The 23,729-nt window shown below is 54.1% G+C and overlaps 2 protein-coding genes across 17 annotated transcripts in view; both read right to left on the bottom strand.

Annotated features, from left to right (window-relative positions):
- Positions 1-109: 109 nt before the first annotated feature.
- KREMEN2 (kringle containing transmembrane protein 2) lies at positions 110-4,332 on the bottom strand. Of its 7 annotated transcripts, none has more exons than XM_033839255.2 (9): positions 3,883-4,332; positions 3,470-3,644; positions 2,640-2,731; positions 2,417-2,541; positions 2,063-2,216; positions 1,288-1,620; positions 1,098-1,220; positions 937-1,015; positions 110-692 (listed from the first exon to the last, which is right to left on the bottom strand). In XM_033839255.2, exons 1-9 carry the CDS (start codon positions 3,974-3,976, stop codon positions 482-484), a joined length of 1,386 nt encoding a protein of 461 aa, XP_033695146.1. In that variant the 5' UTR covers positions 3,977-4,332; the 3' UTR covers positions 110-481. The 7 variants fall into 7 exon arrangements, with proteins under 7 accessions (XP_033695146.1, XP_033695151.1, XP_033695147.1 ...); XM_073792405.1 differs by having other exon boundaries at positions 533-692; positions 937-1,010; XM_033839260.2 differs by lacking the exon at positions 937-1,015.
- A 6,588-nt stretch (positions 4,333-10,920) lies between these two features.
- The window catches only part of FLYWCH1 (FLYWCH-type zinc finger 1), a 29,801-nt gene continuing 16,992 nt past the window's right edge, over positions 10,921-23,729 (bottom strand). For 6 of the 10 annotated variants that reach the window (XM_073792393.1, XM_073792388.1, XM_073792392.1 and 3 more), the window contains 3 exons: positions 21,094-21,363; positions 19,880-20,152; positions 10,921-12,056 (listed from right to left, as the gene is read on the bottom strand). In XM_073792393.1, coding sequence (XP_073648494.1) covers positions 11,917-12,056; positions 19,880-20,152; positions 21,094-21,363 — 683 coding nt within the window. In that variant the 3' untranslated portion in view covers positions 10,921-11,916. Of the gene's footprint in view, positions 12,057-18,650; positions 18,724-19,879; positions 20,153-21,093; positions 21,364-23,729 lie in introns of all 10 variants that reach the window. The other 4 variants (XM_033839733.2, XM_033839732.2, XM_033839728.2 and 1 more) reach the window with 3 other exon arrangements.

Genomic DNA, 23,729 nt, shown 5'->3' on the forward strand with positions numbered 1-23,729 from the left:
TGCTACATGAAACTCTTTGCGATGAACGCCTTTAACTTGCATGTACACAACCACTCTTGGCACTGTACCCTCATAGCTCTTCCCACACATAAGAAATTCCGGAGCCCTGTACCAAAATAGGTCTTTTATTCAAAACCTATGATTAGTCTTTTGACCACTTTTGTTGACCTCTCACATTTCACTTTGGGCAGCAGTCCAGAACCACCCCAGAAGGGGCTCAAAGACCCAGGTATCCAGGTTTATGAGGGAAGTCGAATTCCTCTTGCCCTTTTGCCTTGACCATCTGGACCCCGAGGGTCAGGTGAAGTTCCCAATAATAGCACCAGATGCTTCCTGTCCAACGTCTGGCCTCCTTGAGATGACTAGAGGCCGAGCTGCCAAACTTCAAAGGGGCAGAAGGCCAAGGTAGGCAATGTGTGGCAAAGGGTCTCAGGAGTCTATCCCGCTGCAGGAGGGTCCAGTGGACCCTGGGGGTCCCGAGTCAGAGAGCAGAGATGAGTGAGCGCAGGGAACTCTGGCTGGAGGCGCTCAATGGCCGGTAACTCGCGGTTAGACTCTCAACCTGGGGGTCCCCGGGAGGACAGGGCAGGGCGACCCCTCGAGGCCGGCGGTACCAAACGGCCCAGCTTCTTGCGGGGTCCCGGGAAGGCCCCAACGCTGGGGGCCCTTTACCCGGAGCCAGCAGGCAGCTCCTAGAGAGGGAGCAGACGTCAGCCGAACCCCCAACCAACCTCACTCCAGCACCTTGCTTCGCTTGTGATCCCACGCGTCCCTCGAACGCGTAATCCTCGTCCCTCGAACCCAGGAGTTCCTTCCAGCCCTGTTCCCGTCGTGGGCCCTAGCTTCCCACCAGGGCCCCCCACGCCCCGGGGCACCGGGGTGGGGCGTCAGGCTCCCGGCAAGGTCCGCCCTCAGGTCCTGCCCCAGAGCGCGCACCGTCCGCGCAGCAGGCGCAGCAGGGACAGCAGCAGCAGCAGCAGCACTGAGACGGCCGTCACCGTCAAGAAGACCTGGGCTGCGAGCACACGAGTGCGGTGAGGACAGGGCTGGAAGGGTCTGTTCCCCAAACTCTCTCCCGCCTCCCACGCCCGTCTCACCCCCAATCGCGGCCTCTGGAGTTCCAGGCCGGGGGCTGCAGCTCACGTTGGCCCCGTCGGGGGGCCCTGCAGGGGTCTGGGCCGAGCCCTTGGGGGGCGCAGGGTCGTCGGCGTCCTGCAGCCCTGCGGAGAGGGGTGTGAGGCAGGCTGGCGGGGGAGCGGGCTGAGGGGGGACGCGGCGGGGCCTCACCGCGGTAGGTGAGTGCGAAGCCCTGCGCATGGCCGCGAGCGTCGCTGCGGAAAGTGAGCAGCAGTGCGACGGAGCGCAGGCGCAACGGCCCCGGCGGCGGCGGGCGGGTGCCGTCGAAGGCGCGGAGCAGGCTGCCCGAGGCGGCGTCGCGCAGCTCCAGCTGGTCGCGCTGGTCCGCCAGCTCGAAGAGGCGGAAGGTGAGCTCCAGCGCGGCGCCCGGGGGGCCCAGCGCCCAGCTACAGTTCCGGTCCGGCCCGTACTCGTCCGGGAAGTCCGGGGAGTAGATGACACCTTGAGGTGCAGTCCAGTTCCCCTGGCAGGAGCCCACGGACACTGTGGGCGGGGCCGGCGGTCAGAACCCGGAGACCGGCGGGCTCCTCCTTCTACATAGAGCCCCGCCCCTTCCCAGCTAGGCCCCGCCCCAGACAGACCAGCCTCATCTTCGGACCCCGCCTCCACCCCAGGTTCAGCCCAACTCCCTCCTCCGACCCCGTCCAACCCTTTCCATAGGCCCCGCTGTCAAACTATTAATTCCCTCCTCAAGTCTCGCCCTCAAACAATTTCTTTCTCAGGTCCCGTCCTCAGACCCAGACCCCTGGCCCCAGGTTGAGCCCAGTCCCGTTTTCGGGCCCAGTCCTCAACCCAATCCCTTTATTAAGCCCCGCCCCCAACCTACCGCCTTCCCTTCCCAGATCCCGCCCCCTGTCACGGCATCGCTGAGGCTCACTCAGACTCTTCCCCTCACCCGGGCCCCTCATCCCTGCCCACTCCTCGCCTTCGTAGATGCCCAGGCGCCCATCACCGCCGCACAGCTGGCCCGGGTGGCCAAAGCAGATCTGGTCACAGTCGGTGGCCGAAGCCGGGCGTCCCCGGGCCAGGTCGCTTTCAGAGCCACAGAAACAGGCGTAGCCAGCCTCCACGCCCGCCAACTGGGAGCACAGACTGGGTGACCACCGAGACAGGGGCTGGGGTGGGGGTGGGGTAGTGGGAGCCAGGGGTTGGGGTCGGAAGTGGGAATCGGGCTGGGGGTTCAGAAATTAGTGTCAAGGTTTGGCCTCAGAGTTCGAAGTTGATTTGGTCCTGAGGTCAAGGTCAGGGGTCACCACCGGTCTGGGCAGGTGGGCAATACCTGGTAGCCCTTCATGCGGCAGAAGCGAAGGCACACCTGGACAGTGAGCTTTGTTGAGGTGCCGCTGGGGCCGCTGAGGGCCGGGGGTGCCCCGGAGTCCACGAAGCAGCCCAGGTACCCAGGCACTGAGGGGGCAGCAGAGTCAGGCTCAGTGAGGCGCCTCCAAAAGCGAACTCTGCCCAGGCAGCCCGGCTTCCACCCTTGTCCATCCCGGCCCACTCACTATGACACGTGGGGATATCGCAGTAGCGCCAGTAGATGCCCTCCTCTGTCTCGGCCACGTAGCACCATGGCTGCACATCACCATCTGGGTTACTGTTGGTACAGGAGAAATAGTTGGGATCCTCCTGTCCCAAGAATGGCAAATTCCAGCCCTGACCCACGGCTTATTCTCAAAATGGCCACCGTGTGTGTTCGAGCAAATTCTGGTTTGCCCACCAGAATGGATGTCGACTTCCGAGTGTACGCTGGGAAGTCATTAAAGGGCCCTGGGGGCTGATTTTAGGTCTTCAGCTGTTGCTAGGCTATGAAGACTTTGAGGCCATTTGTAGTATTAGTCCTCCACCCAGCCATGGGCCTCAGCCAAGTCCCTTGTCTTGGAATCCTGCTTTAAAGCAGAAGTGATGAGCCCTAAGCTTTGCGGTTCAGCAGGGAAGTGTCGTCCCGCGCAGCTCGGTCCCTGCCGCTTCAGACCGAAACTGTGGCTCTGAACCCCCAATCCCTCCGTCACCACCAGTAGATGTGTCTCAAAAGAAGATGTGAGCCAAGGGCCCGGCCCCTCACTCCAGGGTTTGCCCTCTGACTACGCCACGCCCTTATGGGCGCCTTGAGTGCCCAGGCCTGACCTGAGGCTCTGCAGAAGTTATGCGCCTACGGCCCGACCCAGGTCAGAAAAGGTTCTACCCCACGCTTAAGCCCCGCCCCCAGGCCCTCGAGATGGCCCCTGTGCCGGCACAGCAGAGACCTCCGCTCCGCCCATGCCGAGGCCCAGCTCCGGGCCAACGCCTGTAATAGTGCACCCAGCTCCGCCCCAGCGAAGGCCCCGCCCCTCACCGGCAGAAGTTGTGCGCGCCCAGCCCCCAGCGGCCGTGGGGGTCGCTGGCGCTGCTGTAGCTGTGCTGCTGCGTCTGGTCCCAGTAGAGGCACGGGCGGCCAGCCCCGCGCGGGCCCGTGCGGTTCTGGTGGCCGCGGTAGTCTGCGCCATTCACCTGGAAGCACTCGGACAGGCCTGCACGGCGACGGCGGGGCCTGGGAGGTCCTGACCCTTGCCGGGCATCCTCACCCCACACTCCGATGCCAACTCCCACCCAGCTCCCCAGCCAGCGCCCCCGGCGCCCACGGGGCCCTCGGGCTGCTCAGCTGCTGCCACCACCTGCTCTGCCCCCTCGCCAGTGGGACTCGGGTTCTAGGCGCGGAGGCCGAGGAGGGAATGGTGACCTCGGCCCAGTCGCCGGGCCGCGACTCACCTGGGTTATGCAGGCTCCCAGCTGAGGTCCCGCGTGGCAGCAGCAGCCGGAGCAAGAGAAGGAGGAGGAGGCCCTGCGGGGCCCGTGTCCCCATCGCCCCCAACCAAGAAGAGGTCGCCCTGGCCCTCACAAGGCCCTTGTCGCCCCTGGGGTTGCTCCGGGGTCTCCCAGGAGGCCTGGGGGGCGTTGTCCTCTGACAGTCTGTCCTCGTCCCCGCTCTGCGAGGCGCTCTCTATCTGGGGCGGGGGGTGGCGGTAATATCTCCCAGGGGTATTTGCCTCCTAGGGTTTCTGGCCCTGAAGGCGTCTCTCTGCCCCGGCCCCTACTGGGAGTCTCCCCGGGGGGGACGATCTCTGGCCAGGGATGTTCTCCGTCTCTGCCTCTCCGGGCTCGGGGTCCTGCCTCGGCTTCCACACCCGCCCCCTCCCTCTGCCTCTTGCTCTCTGAGTCTCCCTCGCCCAGGTCTCCGACGCGCTGTCTCCTGCCCCCCTGGCGTCCCTCCCCACGGGTCCCCCCCCCCCCCACCGAGGCAGGGAAGCCCCGCCCGAGACTGGAGCGGAGGCAGCAGGTCCAGACGCCTCCCACGCCCGCCCCCCATCTCCGGGACCCTCTGTGTCCCGGAGCGCGCCTCCCCTCCCTTCCTCCTCTCAGGGTCGGTGAAGGTTCCTGCGGGAGCGTGTGGAGGAGGCCCGGCCAGGCTGGTAGACAGAACGACCCTAATGGGGGAGACACAGGACCCTCTCCTGAGGCCACACGTCCCCGGGGCACCCGGAGTCCCCAGCTCACAGACACCCTTGAATGAAGTGCAGGCACGCTCTCCCACTCAGTCACCCATTCATTGTGAGACGCTCACACGCACACCCTCTTTCGGATCTTCACGCCTCTCCCTTCCCAGGTCCCGACGCCTCTGGCCTGAGGAAGCGCCACTCCCTGCCCCCGCACCCGCCCCACGGGCTGGAATGGTGGCCGCTCAGTCTGGGACAGGCAGGGGCAGCTGGTGTCTGGGGAGGAAGGCAGCTGCGCCCCTGGTCCCAGCCTGTTCCCTCCTCTCCTCCTCCTCTCCCTAGGACTCCCAGCCCAGGCTCGCCGGAGCCCTCGCAGCGCGGTGGAATTCCCCTAGCGGTGCCCCCCCCACCTGGCGGGGAAGGGGGAGGGGGAGCAGGCCCAGGCAGGCGTGGGGGGAAATTCCCCGCCCCCTCCCCCTGGGCCCGACTCCTCCGAGTCCTCTGATCTCCCAGCAGCGCCCGCCGGCTGCCCCCAGGGCTTGGGGAGAGGCCAGCGCAGGTGCGTGGGAGGGCGGGGGCGGGGACTGGGAAGGAGATGGGTGGTGGCCTGGGGCCCAGAGCGGCCCGCCCGGCCCTGATATCTTGCCTCCCAGTCCGGCCTGCCCACCCCTCACCAGTCCCCCACCAGGCTGTCCAGCCTGCAAGGACCTGTCTCCGCTCTGTCAGTACCCGCCGTACTCCTCCCCCGCCCCAGATCGGGGGCGCAGAGAAGATTCTAGGAAAGCCACAGTGCTGGTGGTGGTGACTGGACCCGCGAAGACCTCGCTTCGGATGAGCCTGTGCCTCATACACAGGCTGGGGGGAGGTGTGTGTGTGTGTGGGGGGGCGTTATCCCAACGCAGTTGGCTGGCTGAGGCTGGAGGCCAGTGCCCAGGTTGCCTCCTGGGGGGACCCTCTCAGCTGCCACGCTGGCCCGGGATCACCTCCCAGTTTCCTGGCCCTGCTGAGCAATGGACTGGGAGTCTCACCAGCGCAGGCTAGCCCAGCGCAGGGAACCCATCTAAAGAGGGAGTAGTAAAACCCATGGACCTGGCCCCCTTCTCCCTTCTGCTTGTGAGCTTGGGGGCTGCTGTGGCTCCGTGGCATTGTCCTAGGCTCTGGCCCAGGGACAGCATCCTGGTGCAGCAGGCCTGGGTGATGGGGGTGCATGGGGAGCCTTGCTCCCAGGAGTCACCTGAGAAAAGGGCGGGGTGGAGGACAAAGACGACCAGGACCCCTCGTGCAGAAGGAAGGTCAGTGGTGGAGTGGAGGAAGAACTGACCCCTTTTCTGGCAGGAGGGTTGATTAAAAAGGGCTGTCCATCTGGTCCACTGTACTTTGGGCCCCCACTGCCAGGCTGATCTCCTGCAAAAGGGGTATTGGATGAAAAGAAGGGGGTGCTCAGTTCCAGGACTCAGGCACCAAGATGAGAGGCAGTATCCCCACTGCAAGCTCCAGTCCCAGGTGGCTCACAGAACCTTGAACTAAGGAAGGCCTGGGCTCTCGCCCCCACCACTTCCAGGGAGTTCAGAAAGGCTGCCTGCCGAGGGGCCCATGGTCTCAGGCAGGACCTCCCCCTGGTCTCCCCGCAGCAATGGTACCACTGTCGTGGGAGGGCTGGGTCCCTACTGCCTGGCCCCTACCTGCCCCCTGCCTGTTTACTGACCCTGGCTCCTCCAGCTCCTGCACAAACAGCTGAACTTCATTTCCCTGCTTCCCTTGCATTAGGTATAGCCACAGGAGTGAGCTCTGGCTATGAGGCATGGGCAGGAGTGATGCCTCTCACTCCTCAATTCTCAAAGCAAGGGCCCAGATCAACAGCATTGACATCACCAGGGAGCTTGTTAGAAATGCAGATTCTCATACCCCACTCCATGCCTCCTTCATCAGAGCCTGCATTAACAAGATCCCCAGGTGTTAAAGTTTGAAAAGCACTGATGTAGACCCCAGCCAGGTCTGGTCTACAATAGCCTCAGTTTCTATCTCCTTCATTCACCAACTAGATGGAGGGGATACCTAGGGCCTAGGGGAGGGTGGAAGGAGCCAGATTCCCTAGCGACCTTGTAGAAGGAGCCCACCAACTAGAAGTATCAGCATGGGATTCTGCATGAGTGGAGAAATAAATATCTATGTGTTAAGCCACTGAGATCAGGGGCTTGCTTGTTACAGCAGCTGGCACAACTTACCTGGACTAATACATTCCCCCCACCCTCATACAGTTCTTGTCTCCAAGGCTGGTTCCTCTGAGAGCTGGGAGGGAGAATGTTCCATGCCTCTCATTTAGCTTCTGGTGCCTTGTTGGCCGTCACTGGCATTCCCTGGCTCCTAGAAGCCACTAATCACCCCAGTCTCTGCCTTTACCTCCGCATGGCATTCTCCCTGTGTGAATGTCTGTGTCTGAATTTCCCCTTTTTATACGGACACCAGTCATGTTGGATTAGGGGCCCAACCTACTGCAGTAGGATCCCGTCTAAACTAATCACATCTGCAACGACCTATTTCCAAATAAGGTCACATTCTGAGGTACTAGGGGTTAGGATTTCAACATGTGAATTCTGGGGGGACACAATTCAACTCATAACATGTTACTTATTTCTTGTCACTTTTCCATCCTTGCTGCTAGTTCTCTAGTCCGAGCCACCACCATCTCCTACTTGGACTAATAGCTCTCTCAACTGAGGTCCAACTCCCCATGGTTACCCTGAACAGCCCTTCCAGCAGCCAGAGCCTTTTTTTAATGGGAGAAGGCTGAGGGGCTGTTCTAGTGCCCTCGGAGCCCTCAGGGGAACAGTAGGGTGGACAGCCAGGAGAGGCTGGGCTCTGCAGAGCTGTGATGAGGATGCAGCCTGAGGCTGGCAGCCGCCCTGCCCTTTGTCTCCAGAGACTCCCTTGGGTACCTCTGGCTTCTGGTCCTTGAACCAGGTAATCATACCTGATATGGACACCTGGGAGAGAACACCTGGGGCAGGTGTTGTATGCTGGGGTTGCATTTTAGAAAAGCCCTTGGCTATCATGGGGACAGATTGCAGAGGGGACACTGGATGCTGCAGTGGTCACAAAGGTGAAGGGTTGGGGCTCTAGGTGACTCAGGGGCCTAGGGATGGGGATGTTTATTTTTCTATTTTTTTTTTTTTTTTGCGGTTCGCGGGCCTCTCACTGTTGTGGCCTCTCCCATTGCGGAGCAGGCTCCGGACGCGCAGGCTCAGTGGCCATGGCTCATGGGCCCAGCCGCTCCGCGGCATGTGGGATCTTCCCAGACCGGGGCACGAACCCGTGTCCCCTGCATCGGCAGGTGGACTCTCAACCACTGCGCCACCAGGGAAGCCCAGGGATGTTTATTAATACAAGGATTGACTAACAGTCTTCTTTACCATATGTGTGCCTTACTAGTGCTATGGACTGAATGTTTGTGTCCCCCCCAAATTTACATGTTGAAACCCTAATCCCAATGTGATAACATGAAGAGGTGGGACCTTTGGGAGGTGTTCCAGTCAGGGTGGAACCCTCATGATGTGTTAGTGCCTTATACGAAGAGGCCAGAAAGTTAGCTAGGCCTACCCCCCTTCCGCTCCCCATGTGAGGACACAGTAAGAAGGTGGCCAACTGTAAACCAGGAAGAGAGCTCTCACCAAAACTCAACCATGCCCGCACCCTGACCTCACAATTCCAGCCTCCAGAACTGTGAGAAATAAATGTCTGTTGTTTAAGATCCCCCCTCTGGGGCCTATGGTATATTATGGCAAGCTGAGTGGACTAAGACACCTGGATTCCCCAAATTCTCCCAGCACCAGAGGAAGGAACCCCATCAGCCTTAACACATAGGGAAAGAAACCGCAGAGGTAGTGACTTCTAATGGGTCTGAGGTTTCTTTTCGGGGTGATGAAATGTTCTGGAATTAGATAGAGGTGACGGAGGCCCTACTCTGAATGTACTAACAGTCACTGAATCGTACACTTGAGTCGGTGAACTCTATGGTGTGTGGATTATATCTCAATAAAGCTGTTACTAAAGAAAGAAAGAACTAGGGTGGCACTTGTGGCACTGATAGCTGACGGGACCTAGGGACAGGCAGGGCGGTGTTAAGGACGGCTCTGGGTTTCTACTTATGTGGTGGAACTGTCAGAGGAGGGGGATGATGAGGACACTCCCCTTCTCCACCTTTGCTGCTGGTGACCGTGGGATATCCAGGGTCAAGGTCCTGGGGGCAGCTGGACACACAGGTTTGGTTGCAGAAGGGAGGGCAGAGCTGGGGCTGCAGATTGACAAACTGTGAACCCTGAAAATGGCTGTTCAGAAAAGGGCTGAGGTCCAGTCCCCAGAACACCAACCACCTTGCTTATCGGTTGGGTGGGAACCAAGGAGCCCTCAAAGGAGATGCAGAGAACCTGGGAGCCACCTTCAGGTCTGCAGGGCCTAAGGAGGGGCAGTCAGTGCAGGCGGTGAACTCTGAGATGCACCCGCTGAATTTAGTGACAAGGAAGTCCTTGGTGCTAGAATTTAGTGACAAGGAAGTCCTTGGTGCTACCCAGCAGGAGTCATCTCGACAGAGGACATGGGGACAGGAGGCTGGGCTGGGTGGGCAGGGGGAGCTGGGCCAGGAGAAGCATTTCAGTGACGCTCACCTCACAACCCCAGGGACAAGACTGAGGGCTGGGGACCCTAGAGCCAGCCGCTGGCCCATTTTTAAAATTTGAGTAACTTTTTGGCAGTCTCGCTGCTCCTTATGAACTTTTTATTTCAGATTTCATAATTGAGATGTTGTTGTGCCATCACCCAAAGAGACACAGAGATATATTAGTGGCTCCACGTGGTGCAGACATAATGAAACAGGGTTTATTGGGGGAACTAGCAGCAGAGTGGAAATAGGGAAGGAGGAGGGCAGGACCACGCCCAGCTGTCGCTGTCCACCAGGGGCCAGCTTCCAAGAGGGACTTGCCTCTGTGCACTTTGCTCTGTGACAGGGATAGGGCAGGGGACATCTTGCTGGCTCTGGAACCGTGGAGGAAGTGGCTGTATGATGGGGAGCCTCTGGGGCTTGGTGGTGGGTGGTGAGTGGCCATGGGGCTACCCAAGGCGGCAGCAGTATCCAAATTCATGTCCATTGGGGAGTCCTCGGTCCGAGCAACATGGACCATCCACCTGCCCTCTAAGGTCAAAGCAGGTGCAGAGATGAGAATGAGTGGCTGGGCCCTGGTCAATGTGAGCATGGGGGCAGAGGGACAAGCCTGAGTCCTTCCTCTGACTCTGGGCCTGGAGCCCAGCCAAGGTGACAGTCATGGGACTCGAGATTTGGAGTCGCCTACCCTGCGCCCCGTGGAAGCCCTACTGTGGAGGGTGGGAAACCAGTGACCCTGCAGGCGTTTGGGTGACATTGGCTGCTGGGACTCGGTGCTTCTCTCCGGGCACTTCAGGCCTGTGTGAGGTTCCTCTTTGTGTGGGACTGAGCAGAGACCCAGCTGGTGCTGGCACAGACTTGACTGTCCTTTTAAGTTCAGGTGCCGTTCTATAAGTGTGGTCACCTCCCGTGGATGTGCACATCTGTGGGTCTGGGATTGGGGTGCATCTGTTCCCACAGGGCTGTCTTTGGCCTTGGCCATGGGCAGTTCACTCTCTCGGGGCAGCGTGCTCCATGGCCAAGAGCACTGCCCGAAACATAGCCCCTGTGTTGCGTGTCCACTGCAGGCGGCCAGCAGCATGATGGGTCTCTTGGCAGGTTCCTGCCTCCTACCTGGGAGGTGGGCTGTCACGTTGCTGGACCATCTCCATGACTGCTGGCCAGGCTGGTGGGTGAGGGCCCCATGGAGCCGGTAGTCGGGTCAAGAGATGGGACAGTTACCTGCCTGGGAAGGTAGCCAGGGTCTTGGGGGTCAAGGTTGCCCTGGCTTGGGGGTGCCAGTTCCACTTCAAGCTTGCCACAGCTTATGAAAACAAGTCAGGGAGGACTTGGGATGAATCAGCAGAGGATCAAGGCCTCTCTTTCAGCTCCACGGGGGCTGGGGAATGGCCAGCAGAAGCTGCACTGTCCCCCCGTGCGCTGGGAGCAGACCCCTCAGCAACCTTTCCGAGGACTCCCACCACTAGGACTAGGTGGGTCCTAGTCCAGCGGGCACCTGGGCCAGGTGACCAGACTCTGCCCCAGGTGTGGAGGCTTCCCTCTGCCCAGCCAAACTCCATCACTTCCTACCACGTGGCACTGAGACATGTGGAGTGTATGCCTTTCTGGTGGCCATCTGTTGCTGCAAAGGGCATGTGGACGCACAGCAGCTCTACACAGTAAGATATAAAATCAGGTTTATTGCAGGAAATGTATAGGCAGAAGGACAGTGGGGGGTGTCTGAGCTGTCACTGTCCCATGGCTGGACGGCAGGCTGCATGGCCAGCTTGGTGGGAGGAAGCCTGCACCATGTGCTCCCCCTGCAATTCAAGGAGCCCGCTGGGGAGGATGCGGCCCTGTTAGCAAGCAGCAGCCTCTGGAGTTCGTGGGGAACATGGGCTCACTGCTCCCTGCAGGCTGTCTCCCTGCCGTGCCATCAGACAGGAGAAGGGGTTGCACCTGCTGTCATCGGGGTCTGCCTCTCCTCCTGCATCAGGTGAACGTGGGCGACCCCGGTGGAGTTTGCCCAGTGCTGGCTTCCTGCAGCCGTCAGGCTGGCTTCCAGGGCCTGAACAACACCTGCCCTGGGGATTGTGGACACTGGGTTTAATTTAAGTTGGAAAACAGCAAAGGGAACTCTAACAGAGGGTGTAGCAAGGCCTCTGGTTTCGGCCTGCTCTGTTAATGGGACAGCCACACCCCGGCAGCAGATGGCCAAGGAGCATGAAGGCCCACCTGGCACCTGCCCGGAAAACACCTGGGGCGGCTGGAACCGCAGGGGCAGCTCAGCCTGAGGAAGCAGGAACTTCCCCAAACGTGCCCCACCTTCGTCTTGAAGTGGCCTCCATGATGATTTTCCACGTTGTGGAGCTGAAGCAGGACCACACCCAACAGGAAAGCCCTTGGCAAAGCCGTGGGCTCTGAAAACAGATGGGTATTTGCACCAGGGCAGGGGCAGGTGTCTTTGTGAACGATGCTTCCTTCCTCAGAACTTTTGGTGGCCGTGGCCCTCCCCACGTCACTCCACGTCACACACAGCTGTGGGCCACCAGCTCCTGGGGCTCTTCTTTGTCGGCAGGGAGACACCATCGAAGTGTTCCTCCTGGGAGGCCTCTTGAGGAAATGTGAAGGCCGTGGATGCTTTGGAAGAGTGAAAGAGGTTTTGTCGAGCAAAATCTAACGTGGTGGGAGATGCCGGGGTTCTGTGTGGACCTGGAGCATCCTTGACGCAGGTGACACGTGAGGTTCCTCTGCTGAGTCCGGGAGGAGGCTGGCCTCATTGGGACTCGCTGTCCAGATGTGTATCTTCCACCTTCCTGATGACAAAGAAACACACATTCATGATATCCATGAAATCCAAACGTGGTGGAAAGAGATAATCAAGAAAGTTAAGGATTCCTGTAATCCCTTTCCCCTAGAGATCACCATCAACCAGATCATTTTTATACACACTCATATACATGCATCACAGCAGTTCCTTTAAAACGTGAGATTGGGAATTCCCTGGTGGTCCAGTGGTTAGGACTCTGAGCTTTCACTGCCAAGGGTGCAGGTTCAACCCCTGGTGGAGGAACTAAGATCCTACAGGCCATGAGGTATGGCCAAAATGAATAAATAAATAAATAACTTCACACCCTTTAGCTACACCCCCAAACATTCCTCACCCTAGGCAACCACTAATTTAATTTCTTTTTTTTTTTATTTTTTTCTTTTTTTTTTTAACATCTTTATTGGGGTATAATTGCTTTACAATGGTGTGTTAGTTTCTGCTTTATAACAAAGTGAATCAGTTATACATATACATATGTTTCCATATCTCTTCCCTCTTGCGTCTCCCTCCCTCCCACCCTCCCTATCCCACCCCTCCAGGCAGTCACAAAGCACCGAGCTGATCTCCCTGTGCTATGCGGCTGCTTCCCACTAGTTATCTACCTTACGTTTGGTAGTGTATATATGTCCATGCCTCTCTCTCGCTTTGTCACAGCTTACCCTTCCCCCTCCCCATATCCTCAAGTCCATTCTCTAGTAGGTCTGTGTCTTTATTCCTGTCTTACCCCTAGGTTCTTCATGACATTTTTTTTTCTTAAATTCCATATATATGTGTTAGCATACGGTATTTGTCTTTCTCTTTCTGACTTACTTCACTCTGTATGACAGACTCTAGGTCTATCCACCTCATTACAAATAGCTCAATTTCGTTTCTTTTTATGGCTGAGTAATATTCCATTGTATATATGTGCCACATCTTCTTTATCCATTCATCCGATGATGGACACTTAGGTTGTTTCCATCTCTGGGCTATTGTACATAGAGCTGCAATGAACATTTTGGTACATGACTCTTTTTGAATTATGGTTTTCTCAGGGTATATGCCCAGTAGTGGGATTGCTGGGTCATATGGTAGTTCTATTTGTAGTTTTTTAAGGAACCTCCATACTGTTCTCCATAGTGGCTGTACCAATTCACATTCTCACCAGCAGTGCAAGAGTGTTCCCTTTTCTCCACACCCTCTCCAGCATTTATTGTTTCTAGATTTTTTGATGATGGCCATTCTGACTGGTGTGAGATGATATCTCATTGTAGTTTTGATTTGCATTTCTCTAATGATTAATGATGTTGAGCATTCTTTCATGTGTTTGTTGGCAGTCTGTATATCTTCTTTTAAAAAATGTCTATTTAGGTCTTCTGCCCATTTTTGGATTGGGTTGTTTGTTTTTTTGATATTGAGCTGCATGAGCTGCTTATAAAGTTTGGAGATTAATCCTTTGTCAGTTGCTTGATTTGCAAATATTTTCTCCCATTCTGAGGGCTGTCTTTTGGTCTTGTTTATGGTTTCCTCCGAGCTTTCACTGCCAAGGGCACAGGTTCAATCCCTGGTGGAGGAATTAAGATCCTACAGGCCATGCGGTGTGGCCAAAATAAATAAATAAATAAATAAATAAATAAATAACTTCATAACCTTTAGCTACACCCCCCAACATTCCTCACCCTAGGCAACCACTAATTTAGTTTCTTTTTTTCAAAAAATATTTATTTATTTATTTATTTATGTTTTGCTGCGTCAGGTCTTAGTTGAGTCACGTGGGATCTTTCGTTGCGGAGTGTGGGCTCTTTCGTTGCAGAGTGTGGGCTCTTCGTTGCAGTGCATGGGCTTCTCTCTAGTTGTGGCACGCAGACTCCAGAGTGCATGGGCTCTGCAGTTGCAGAGCGCGGGCTTAGTTGTGCCCCCACATGCGGGATCTTAGTTCCCTGACAAGGGATCAATCCTGCGTCCCCTGCATTAGAAGGCGGATTCTTAACCACTGGACCACCAGGGAAGTCCCTAATCTACTTTTTAACTCCATAGATTTGCCTATTCTGGACATTTCATAGAAATGGAATCATACAAGTTGTGGTCTTTTGTGTTTGGCTTCTTTCACTTATCATCACGTTTTTGAGGTTCATCCGTGTTGTAGTGTGTGTCAGTTCTTCATTCCTTTTTATGGCCAAGTAATATTTCATTGTATGAATGAACCATGTTTTATTTATTCATTCAACCATTAATGGATATTTTGGGTTTTCACTTTTTGGCTATTATGTTTAATGTTGATATGAACATTGATGTACAGTTTTTTATGGACACATGTTTTCAATTCTCTTGGGTGTACAACTAGAAGTGGAATTACTGGGTGAACAAATACTCTATGTTTAACTTTTCTTTTTTTTTTTGGCTGCATCACGCAGCATGCAGTTTTTCCGACCAGGGATTGAACCCTCACCTCCTGCACTGGAAGTGCGGAGTCCCAACCACTGGACCGCCATGGAAATCCCTGTTTAACATTTTGAGGAACTGCCAGACTGTTTTCCAAAGTAGCTGTGCCATTTTACATTCCCACCAAGAGTGTATGAAGGTTCCAATTTCTCCACATCCTTGTACACACTTGTTATTGTCTGTCTTTTTGATTTAGCCATCTTAGTGGGTGTGAAGTGCTAGCTCACTGTAGTTTTTTTTTTTTTTTTTTGGCTGCATTGGGTCTTCATTGTTGTACATGGGCTTTCTCTAGTTGCAGTGAGCAGGGGCTACTCTTCGTTGCGGTGCGTGGGCTTCTCATTGCGGTGGCTTCTCTTGTTGCGGAGCATGGGCTTTAGGTGCGTGGGCTTCAGTAGTTGTGGTGCATGGGCTTAGCTGCTCCGAGGCATGTGGGATCCTCCCAGACCAGGGCTCGAATCCGTGTCCCCTGCATTGGCAGGCGGATTCTTAACCACTGCGCCACCAGGGAAGCCCCTCATTGTAGTTTTGATTTGCATTTCCTAAGGCTAATGACGTTGAACATCTTTAATTGTGCTTATTGGCCATTAGTATATCTTGAACTTCATAAAAAAAATAAAATCTTTGAAATAAAAACTGTCTATTCACATCCTTTGTCCACGTGTTAATTGGATTATTTGTCTTTTTATTGTTGTGGTTTGCAAGATCTTAGTTCCCCGACCCGGGATTGAACCAGGCCCTGGCAGTGAAAACTCTGAGTCCTAACTGCTGGACTCCCAGGGAATTCCCTAAGAATTCTTTATATATTCTGGATACAAGTCCTTTAACAGATATGATTTGCAAATGTTTTCTCTCATTCTGTGGATTGTCTTTTCCAACTTTCTTGATGGTATTATTTGAAGCACTAAAGTTTTTTTTTTTTTAATTTTTTTATTTTTGGCTGCGTTGGGTCCTCATTGTTGCGCGCGGGCTTTCTCTAGTTGTGGCAAATGGGGGCTTCTCTTCACTGTGGTGCACAGGCTTGTCCTTGCAGTGGCTTTTCTTCCTGCAGAGCATGGGCTCTAGGAGCATGGGCTTCAGTAGTTGTGGCTGCTTTTTTTGTACAAAAAGGTAAAAATGAGCAATTGTTATCACTTAGGGATAGTATCAGGGTCAAGTCCTGGAAACATCCTTGACCTTGACCCTGGAAGCTAAGGGTCAGCCTTGCAAGCAGGTTGTTCTAAGGACAGAAGTTGCAGGCCTGCTGTGTTAAATCTGTTCTGTACACAAGCTGTATGATATTGATTTACAGCTGGGAAAGCAATCTTGCATTCCTGGCATAAGTCCCATTTGGTCATGGTGTATGATCCTTTTTTATGTTGCTGGATTCAGTTTGCTGGCATTTTGTTGAGAATTTTTACTTCTATGTTCCTAAGAGACATTGCTCTATAGTTTTATTTCTTTTAATTAATTAATTAATTAATTAATATATTTTGGCTCTGCCACATCTCAGTTGAGGCACGTGGGCTCTTCATTGTGGCATGCATGCAGGATCTAGTTCCCCAACCAGGGATCGAACCTAGGGCCCCTGCACTAGGAGCATGGGGTCTTACCCAATGGACTACCAGGGAAGTCCCTAGTTTTCTTTTCTTGTGATGTCTTTGCTTGGTTTTGATAACAGGGTATTGCTGGCCTTACAGGATGAGTTGGGAAGTGTTCCCTCTTCTTCTATTTTTGGGAAGAGTATCTGTCTTCTTTAAATATATGGTAGAACTTGGAACTTCCCTGTTGGTCCAGTGGTTAAGACTCCATGCCTCCAATGCAGGGGGCCCGGGTTCGATCCCTGGTCAGGGAACTAGATCCCACAGGCCGCGTGGCCAAAAAAAAAAAAGAATATCTATCTATCTATCTATCTATCTATATCTATATAGTATATAAGTATGTAAATAATATATTATATCTATAAATATATATTATATATATATATATATAACATATATATATGGTAGAACTCATCAATTAAGTCATCTAGGCCTAAGCGGGAATCTTAGTTCCCTGACCAGCGATCAAACTTGTGTACCCTGCAGCAGAAGCACAGAGTCTTAACTTGTGGGGAGTTTTAAAATGACTAATTCAATCTCTGTACTTGGTTTAAGTCTACTCAGATTTTCTATTTCTTCATGAATCAGGTTTGGTAGGTTTCTAGGAATTTTTTCATTTCATCTAAGTTATCTAATTTGTTGGCATGCCATTGTTCACAGTATTTCCTTATAATTGGTTTTTCTGGTCTAGCTAAAGGTTTGTCAATTTTGTTGATCCTTTCAAAGAAACAACTTTTGGTTTTGTTAGTTTTCTCTATTTTCTTTTTTTTTAACATTAAAAATATATTATTTATTTATTTATTTATTGATTGTATTCTTGCCTGCGTTGGGTCTTAGTTGCGGCACACAGGATCTTTGTTGAAGCACATGGGACCTTTTGTTGCTGTGCGTGGGCTCTCCATTGCAGCGCACAGGCATCTCTCTAGTTGTGGTGCATGGGCTCCAGAGTGCATGGGCTCTGTAGTTTGCGGCATGTGGGCTGACTAGTTGAGGCGCGTGGGTTCAGTAGTTGTGGCATGCGGGCTTAGTTGCCCCGTGGCATGTGGGATCTTAGTTCCCCGACCAGGTATTGAACCCGTGTCCCCTGCATTAGAAGGTGGATTCTTTACCACGGGACCACCAGGGAAGTCCCTACTTTTCTATTCTCTACTCCATTAATTTCTATTCTAATAGCTATTATTTCCTTCCTTCTGCTTGCTTTAGGTTTACATTGTTTTTCTTTTCCTAGCATTCTTTTTCTAACATGTAAGTTTGAGTTATTGACTTGAGATCTTTATTTTTTTATTATTTTTAAAAATTAATTTATTTTATTTATTTATTTTTGACTGTGTTGGGTCTTCGTTGCTGTGTGCAGGCTTTCTCTAGTTGCGGCGAGAGGGGGCTACTCTTCCTTGCGGTGCACGGGCTTCTCATTGCAGTGGCTTCTCTTGTTGCAGAGCACGGGCTCTAGGTGCACGGTCTTCAGTAGTTGTGGCTCGCAGGCTCTAGAGCGCAGGCTCAATAGTTGTGGTGCACAGACTTAGTTGCTCTGCGGCTTGTGGGATCTTCCTGGACTAGGGCTCGAACCCGTGTCCCCTGCTTTGGCAGGCAGATTCATAACCACTGTGCCACCAGGGAAGCCCAAGATCTTTATTTTTAATTTTTATTAAAAAAAATTTTTTTTGGCTGCGCTATGCAGCATGTGGGATCTTAGTTCCCCGACCAGGATTGAACCTGTGCCCCCTGCAATGGAAGTGCAGAGTCTTAACCACTGGACCACCAGGGAAGCCCCTCAAAGTATTTTCTAATCTCCCTTGTAACTTCTTTGAGTCACTGGTAATACTTATAAGTAGGCTGTTTAACTTTCATGTATTTGTGAGTTTCCCAAATTTTTTCGTCATTGACTTCTAATTTCTTTCCACTGTGGTCAGACAAAATACTTTGCATGATTTCAATCCTTTTAAATTTGTGGTGTCTGGGGACTTCCCTGGTGGTCCAGCGGTTAAGACTCTGCGCTCCCAATGCAGGAGGCCTGGGTTTGGTACACGGTCAGGGAACTAGATCCTGCATGCTGCAACAAAGATCCCCCATGCTGCAACTAAAGACCCAGTGCAGCCAAATAAATAAATAGATAATTTAAAATAAATAAAAAAATTTGTGGGGTCTGGTTTTATGGCCTAGATATGATCCATCCTGGGGACTGTCCCACATGTGCTTGAGAAGGACGTGAATTCTGCTTTAGGTGGTGGCCTCCTTCTTGCTCTGCATTCTCCCTTGGATCTCTTGGATCACTTGTTTTGGGGGGAGATAGCTGTCATGTTTGAGGGCACTCAAACAGCCCTAAGGAAATGTCTACATGGTGAGGAATTGAGGCCTCCAGCCCACAGCCATGTGAGTGAACAGGCCATTTGGAAGCACTTCCTCCAGCCCCACTCAAGCTTTCAGATGGGTGTACCCCCACTGATATCTTTCCTTCAACCCCAGAACCACCCCACCCAACCACTCCTGAAATCTCGACCCACAGACACTGTGACAGACAGTAAATATTTATTGTTCTTAGTCACTAAGTTTTGTGTAATTTGTGATTATGGTAATACAGTTACCCATAGCTCTGTTGGCTTTCAGGAGCACAAGTCTCGAAGCACAGTTGAACTTCAGGCAGAAGTTTTGTCTTTTCTGAGTAAAAAACATTGAAAACATGGATTAATAATTCTTTTCTTGTTGAAGCTGCCAGAGGCAAAGGCACACCTCCTGGAACGATGACTTCAAGGCCTTGAGGATGAAAACCAGGTGGAATGACTCTGATTGGGGGAGTCATTAGGGGAATTCTGGTTTTCTGATGCCAAAACTACCTATGCCCGGTAAAATAAACTGCTGGAGATCCTGAGTCAGTCTTCACCTTGTCACCAAAAAGACTGGGAGGCAACAATCTCAAAGATGGCACGCCCTTCACCCCAACAAAGGCAAACCACAGCGCCTCCTCCTTGGTTAAGCTGAACAGTGGCTTTCTCATGGAAAAAAATTTTTTTTAAACAGAAATCAAGTTTCTTTTGTTTGTTTGATACAACTTGGATTCATTCCCGTATTTTATAAGATGTGCCCTTTAATATTTCCATGAATTAATATGAGACACATAATGCTTTCTAAAGACTGGTTTTACTAGAAAAATGGTACAGATGAACCGGTTTGCAGGGCAGAAATAGAGACACAGATGTAGAGAACGTATGGACACCAAGGGGGGAAAGTGGCGGGGGGTGTGTGGTGGTGGGATGAATTGGGAGATTGGGATTGACATATACACACTAATATGTATAAAACAGATAACTAATAAGAACCTGCTGTATAAAAAATAAATAAAATAAAATTCAAAAATTAAAAAAAAAGACTGATTTTACATTCTGTTTATCTGAAGGGAACCCATTTTCAGTTTGATACAGTTAATTATTTGCAAAACTACGTGTGTGTGTGCACGCACGGGAGCACTCATGTTTGCGTGTGCACACACATTAGTATATTCTTCTAGGGTGGTCTATATTTTTTCATCAGATTTTCAAAAGATACTACCACCCATAAAAAGTTAGGACCTCTTAGTATAAAAGAGAGGAAAAAAATGGCAGTTACAAGGGGAGTTGGTTTTAAGGATGGGACCAATTTAGGTGTGTTTCTAGGCTCAGGAGAAGGAGCCAGTAGAGAGGAAGGTTAGAAGACTGGAAAGGCAGGAAGACCAGGGAACAAAGGTCCCCAGACAGTGCCTGTCGCCTGAGGTGTCTGAACCTTGGGCTGGCAGAGACCAAGATACCCACAGCTCTCTCGCCCCCACTCCTGTCTGTACCTGGGTCTTCCTGCTGGGCTGTGCTGGGGAGCCGCTCCCGCTGCCTCAGGGCCTCCAGGCCCGCCAGGTCAGGCAGGTGGCAGTGGCTGCGCATGACGGTCACCCGCTGGCCCTGGGTGATGGCCCGGCTGCGGCAGCCCAAGCGGGCCTGGTCCCGGCACATCCAGTATACCTTCTCCCCGGCCGCCTTCTCCTTCCTGTAGAGGAAGGACTCGTACACCAGGAACCTGCCCCCGAGAGAGGTCCTCAGGAACTCCAGGGGCTGGAGGGTTTCTGGAAGGAACATGACGTGTGAGTGGGGTGCCTGGGCCGGGCCTTGGAAGCAGGGGACAGAGCCTGGGTGCCAGGGATGGAGACTGCTTCCTTTGTCCCACCAGCCAGCTCCAGCCAGGAAACTGCAGACCCCCCAACCCCCGCAGGTCCCTCTTTGGTCCCTGCCCTCCACCCCAGCCTGTGCTGCAGGGCCCTGGGGACTGAAGCTCAAGCCACCACGGCCCTGATGCCCTGGAGTGCAGACTGGCTGTCTGTCTGATGGCTGTAGTACTATCGGGGAGGCTGGCCCTGCAGCCGCCCAAACACTGAGCTTTCCTGCGGGCCTCTCCTGACCCTGCTCGGCCTTCATGCTGGCTGGCAAGCAAGCACCCCAGGGCAGGGGCTGGGCTGAAATGGAATACTCTGGAAGGGCCATGGTTGGTCTGGACAGTGCACTAGGGGCCTCCCGGCTCCCTGTTCACCCTCCCCTTGGCCAGCTGGCAACCAATCAAATTCTCCCTTTTGAGACTTTTAAGAATCTGAACTGAAAGCTCCTGACATGTTGGGGTTGGGGTGGCTGAAGGCACTGGCAGGGGTGGGGAGGGAGAGGGGAGACAGAGGGTCCCCCAGGTCCAGGAGCACTGCCCCACAAATGGGTGCCGAGCATTTCCTGCAGCTGCCAGTAATGCCACTGCAGCCCCTGGCCCCGTTTTCTCCAGTGGTCTGAGTGGGTTTCTCCCACTGACAGCGCATCCCAGATGAGGACCAGTGCCATTAGTGTGGAGTCCAGATGTGGCCCCTGCCCTAAGGGAGCCCACAGACCAGGAGGACAGACACCACTGGACATGGGCCACAGGAGGAATGTCCCAGCAGGCAGCCTCCAGCCTGTGTTCTGAGCTGTCCCCAGGGGCTGCTGGGCCAGCAGGGAGACCGGGGCCCGGCCCGTGCCACGCCCCTCTCACCCACACCTGAGCCTTCCCTCTGGGCTGGGCTGGGGAGCTGCTCCCGCTGCCTCAGGGCCTCCAGGCCCCCCAGGTCGGGCGGATGGCAGTGTCTGCGCATCACCATGACCCGCTGGCCCTGGGTGATGGCTCGGCTGCGGCAGCGCATGCGGGCCTGGTCCCGGCACGTCCAGTACACCTTCTCCCCGGCCGCCTTCTCCCGCCTGTAGAGGAAGGACTCGTACACCAGGAAGCTGCCCCCCAGAGGGGTCCTCAGGAACTCAGGGCCTCCTGGGGAGAAATGGGAGAGGGGGTCGGGGGAGGAAGAGCCTGGAGCCAGGCCTGGAGCCGAGGAATGAGGGGGGCCGTGACCCCGTTCTCAGAGCCTAGAGCAGCATGGCTCCTGGCATGAGACCCACGGACCCCACCCCACGCTGCATCTACCTCCTCACAGCCCAGGACACAGGCCCCCCATCCCCCAGACTCAGCCTAGCCTGAGCTCCCAGGGCTCCTTTCCCAAGCCTGGGAGAGAAGGAAGGCGGGAGACTGGTGAGGTGGAGATCGCTGAAGGCAGAGTCCGTCTCCTCCACCTCGCGGCGCCTGCAGGAAGGCGGTGTCTTATCTGAGGTGCCGGCAATGGGATGGCACAAGGGCCTCTCGCCCCTGCTAAATTGGAGGAATTAGTGGACAGGCCCTACGGGGGATAAGCAACCAGGAGTGAAATGGGAGTTGCGTGCAGCCCTTTGTGCGTGGTGAGCAGTGGGGCTGTAGAAGGGTCCACTCACCCAGGGAGCCAGGCTGGGTGGGCTTTGACCTGAGGGCAGAAGGGGAGGCAGGGAGCGGCCTGGGCCACTGTCCTGACGTGTTGAGAGGGGGGACCTGGAAGGTGGCCACGCCCTTCTGCTCTGAGGACTCCCTTCCCGCTGCCCAGGCACCAGGACCACACAGGAGGGGTGGAGGGGGATTCGGGGGTCCATCAGCACAGCAGCAGGGATGGCAGCCATAGTGGGGGGTTGGTGAGAATGCCCTGGAGAAGGGGGGGCCAGGGTGGGGGGTGAGTGGCCGAAGGGGAGGTATATGATGTGAGGCATGTTTCTGCTCCCCCAGCACCCAATGAAAATGTTCACTGAGGGATGAAAAAGGCACAGGGCGTGAGGCCAGAAATTCAGAGAGGAGAGGAGATGGCAGAGATGCTGACCCAGGTTAGACGCTGGGCAAAGGGGGTCACCTGGTCACAGACCTGGCAAAGCAAGAGCTCGCCCAGCCTCAGGGGGTGACTCTCAGAACAAGCAGAGTCCAGTGGCCAAACCTAGGGAGGCCCGAGGTCCCTCCGAAGTAGGGGTCTAGGGCAGGCCCCAAACAGGGGGACTGACAAGGACTGTCTGCGTGAAGAGCAATAAGACAGGTGCCCGCCCTGGGGGAGGAAGAGTCTGGGGTGTGGGGGAGGAGGAGGAAGTCTGCACTGACATGAAACTCCCTGTTTCCCTGCCCAAGTCCCTGGAGCCGGCAGCCAGGCTGAAATCGCTGCAGGAGGTTGGTCCTAGGGCTCTGAGGCCTGGGGTCTCGAGGGTCGCCTGGTCGGCACCCACATACAGAGCGTGTGGGTCTCTCCTTAAACCTGGCTAAGGACCACTGGCCACGTGGGTCAAAGGTTCTCATACCATCTTACATGATGAAAAAGTCAAGACTCTTACACCAAGCATCACAAATGAAACCATGCAAAGCAATTTAAAGTGTATACAACAATCATTCCCCCTTTAGTTTTGCTGCTTTATACAACTGTGTGATCGACAGAAAATTGAATGGCATGTACCTGGCTGGAAAATTTCACCAGTTGACAAAAAAAAAAGAGAGAAGCTTCACCCTGAATGGCAGAGACTAAAGAAACTCATACAGAAAAGGTAGTTGGAGAAAACAAGGCCACTGCCAGAGGCTGGATGGCAGGGCCGCTGCACTCCTCAGAGGATGGAATGCAAAGGAGTTCAAATACAAGAGTGAAAGTTAAAAATTAAATAGAAGGACTGGAAAGCAAAATCAAGGAAATGTCAGAAAAATGGGGACTCGAAAGTCATTGAACATGAGAAAATTTTTACAAGTGAAGGACATGGTTTCCGGCCTGAAAAGGCCCCAAGTGCCCCCAGCAGAGCCAGGTACCACAGGGATGGAGACACGACCCTATACCTTCAAGCAAAGACCCCCTGTATGCACCTTGGAAAGATGCAGTCATTCGAGCACAAACACCAGACAACCATGGAAAAGGAGCCACAAACAGCCACACCTCCACTGCAGTGTGTTCCCACTCAGCCGTGGACAGATTTATAGAACAAAAGTGCAACAGTGGGGCTTCCCTGGTGGCGCAGTGGTTAAGAATCCGCCTGCCAGTGCAGGGGACAAGGTTCGAGCCCTGGTCCGGGAAGATCACACATGCCGCGGAGCAACTAAGCCCGCGAGCCACAACTACTGAGCCTGTGCTCTAGAGCTGCGAGCCACAACTACTGAGCCCACGTTCCACAACTACTGAAGCCTGCGTGCCTAGAGCCCGTGCTCCACAACAAGAGAAGCCACCACAATGAGAAGACCACACACCGCCATGAAGAGTAGCCCCTGCTCGCCACAACTAGAGAAAGCCTGCACACAGCAACAAAGACCCAAAGCAG

This window comes from Tursiops truncatus, chromosome 15 (genome assembly GCF_011762595.2).
Source record: "Tursiops truncatus isolate mTurTru1 chromosome 15, mTurTru1.mat.Y, whole genome shotgun sequence".
Classification (NCBI taxonomy): domain Eukaryota; kingdom Metazoa; phylum Chordata; class Mammalia; order Artiodactyla; family Delphinidae; genus Tursiops; species Tursiops truncatus.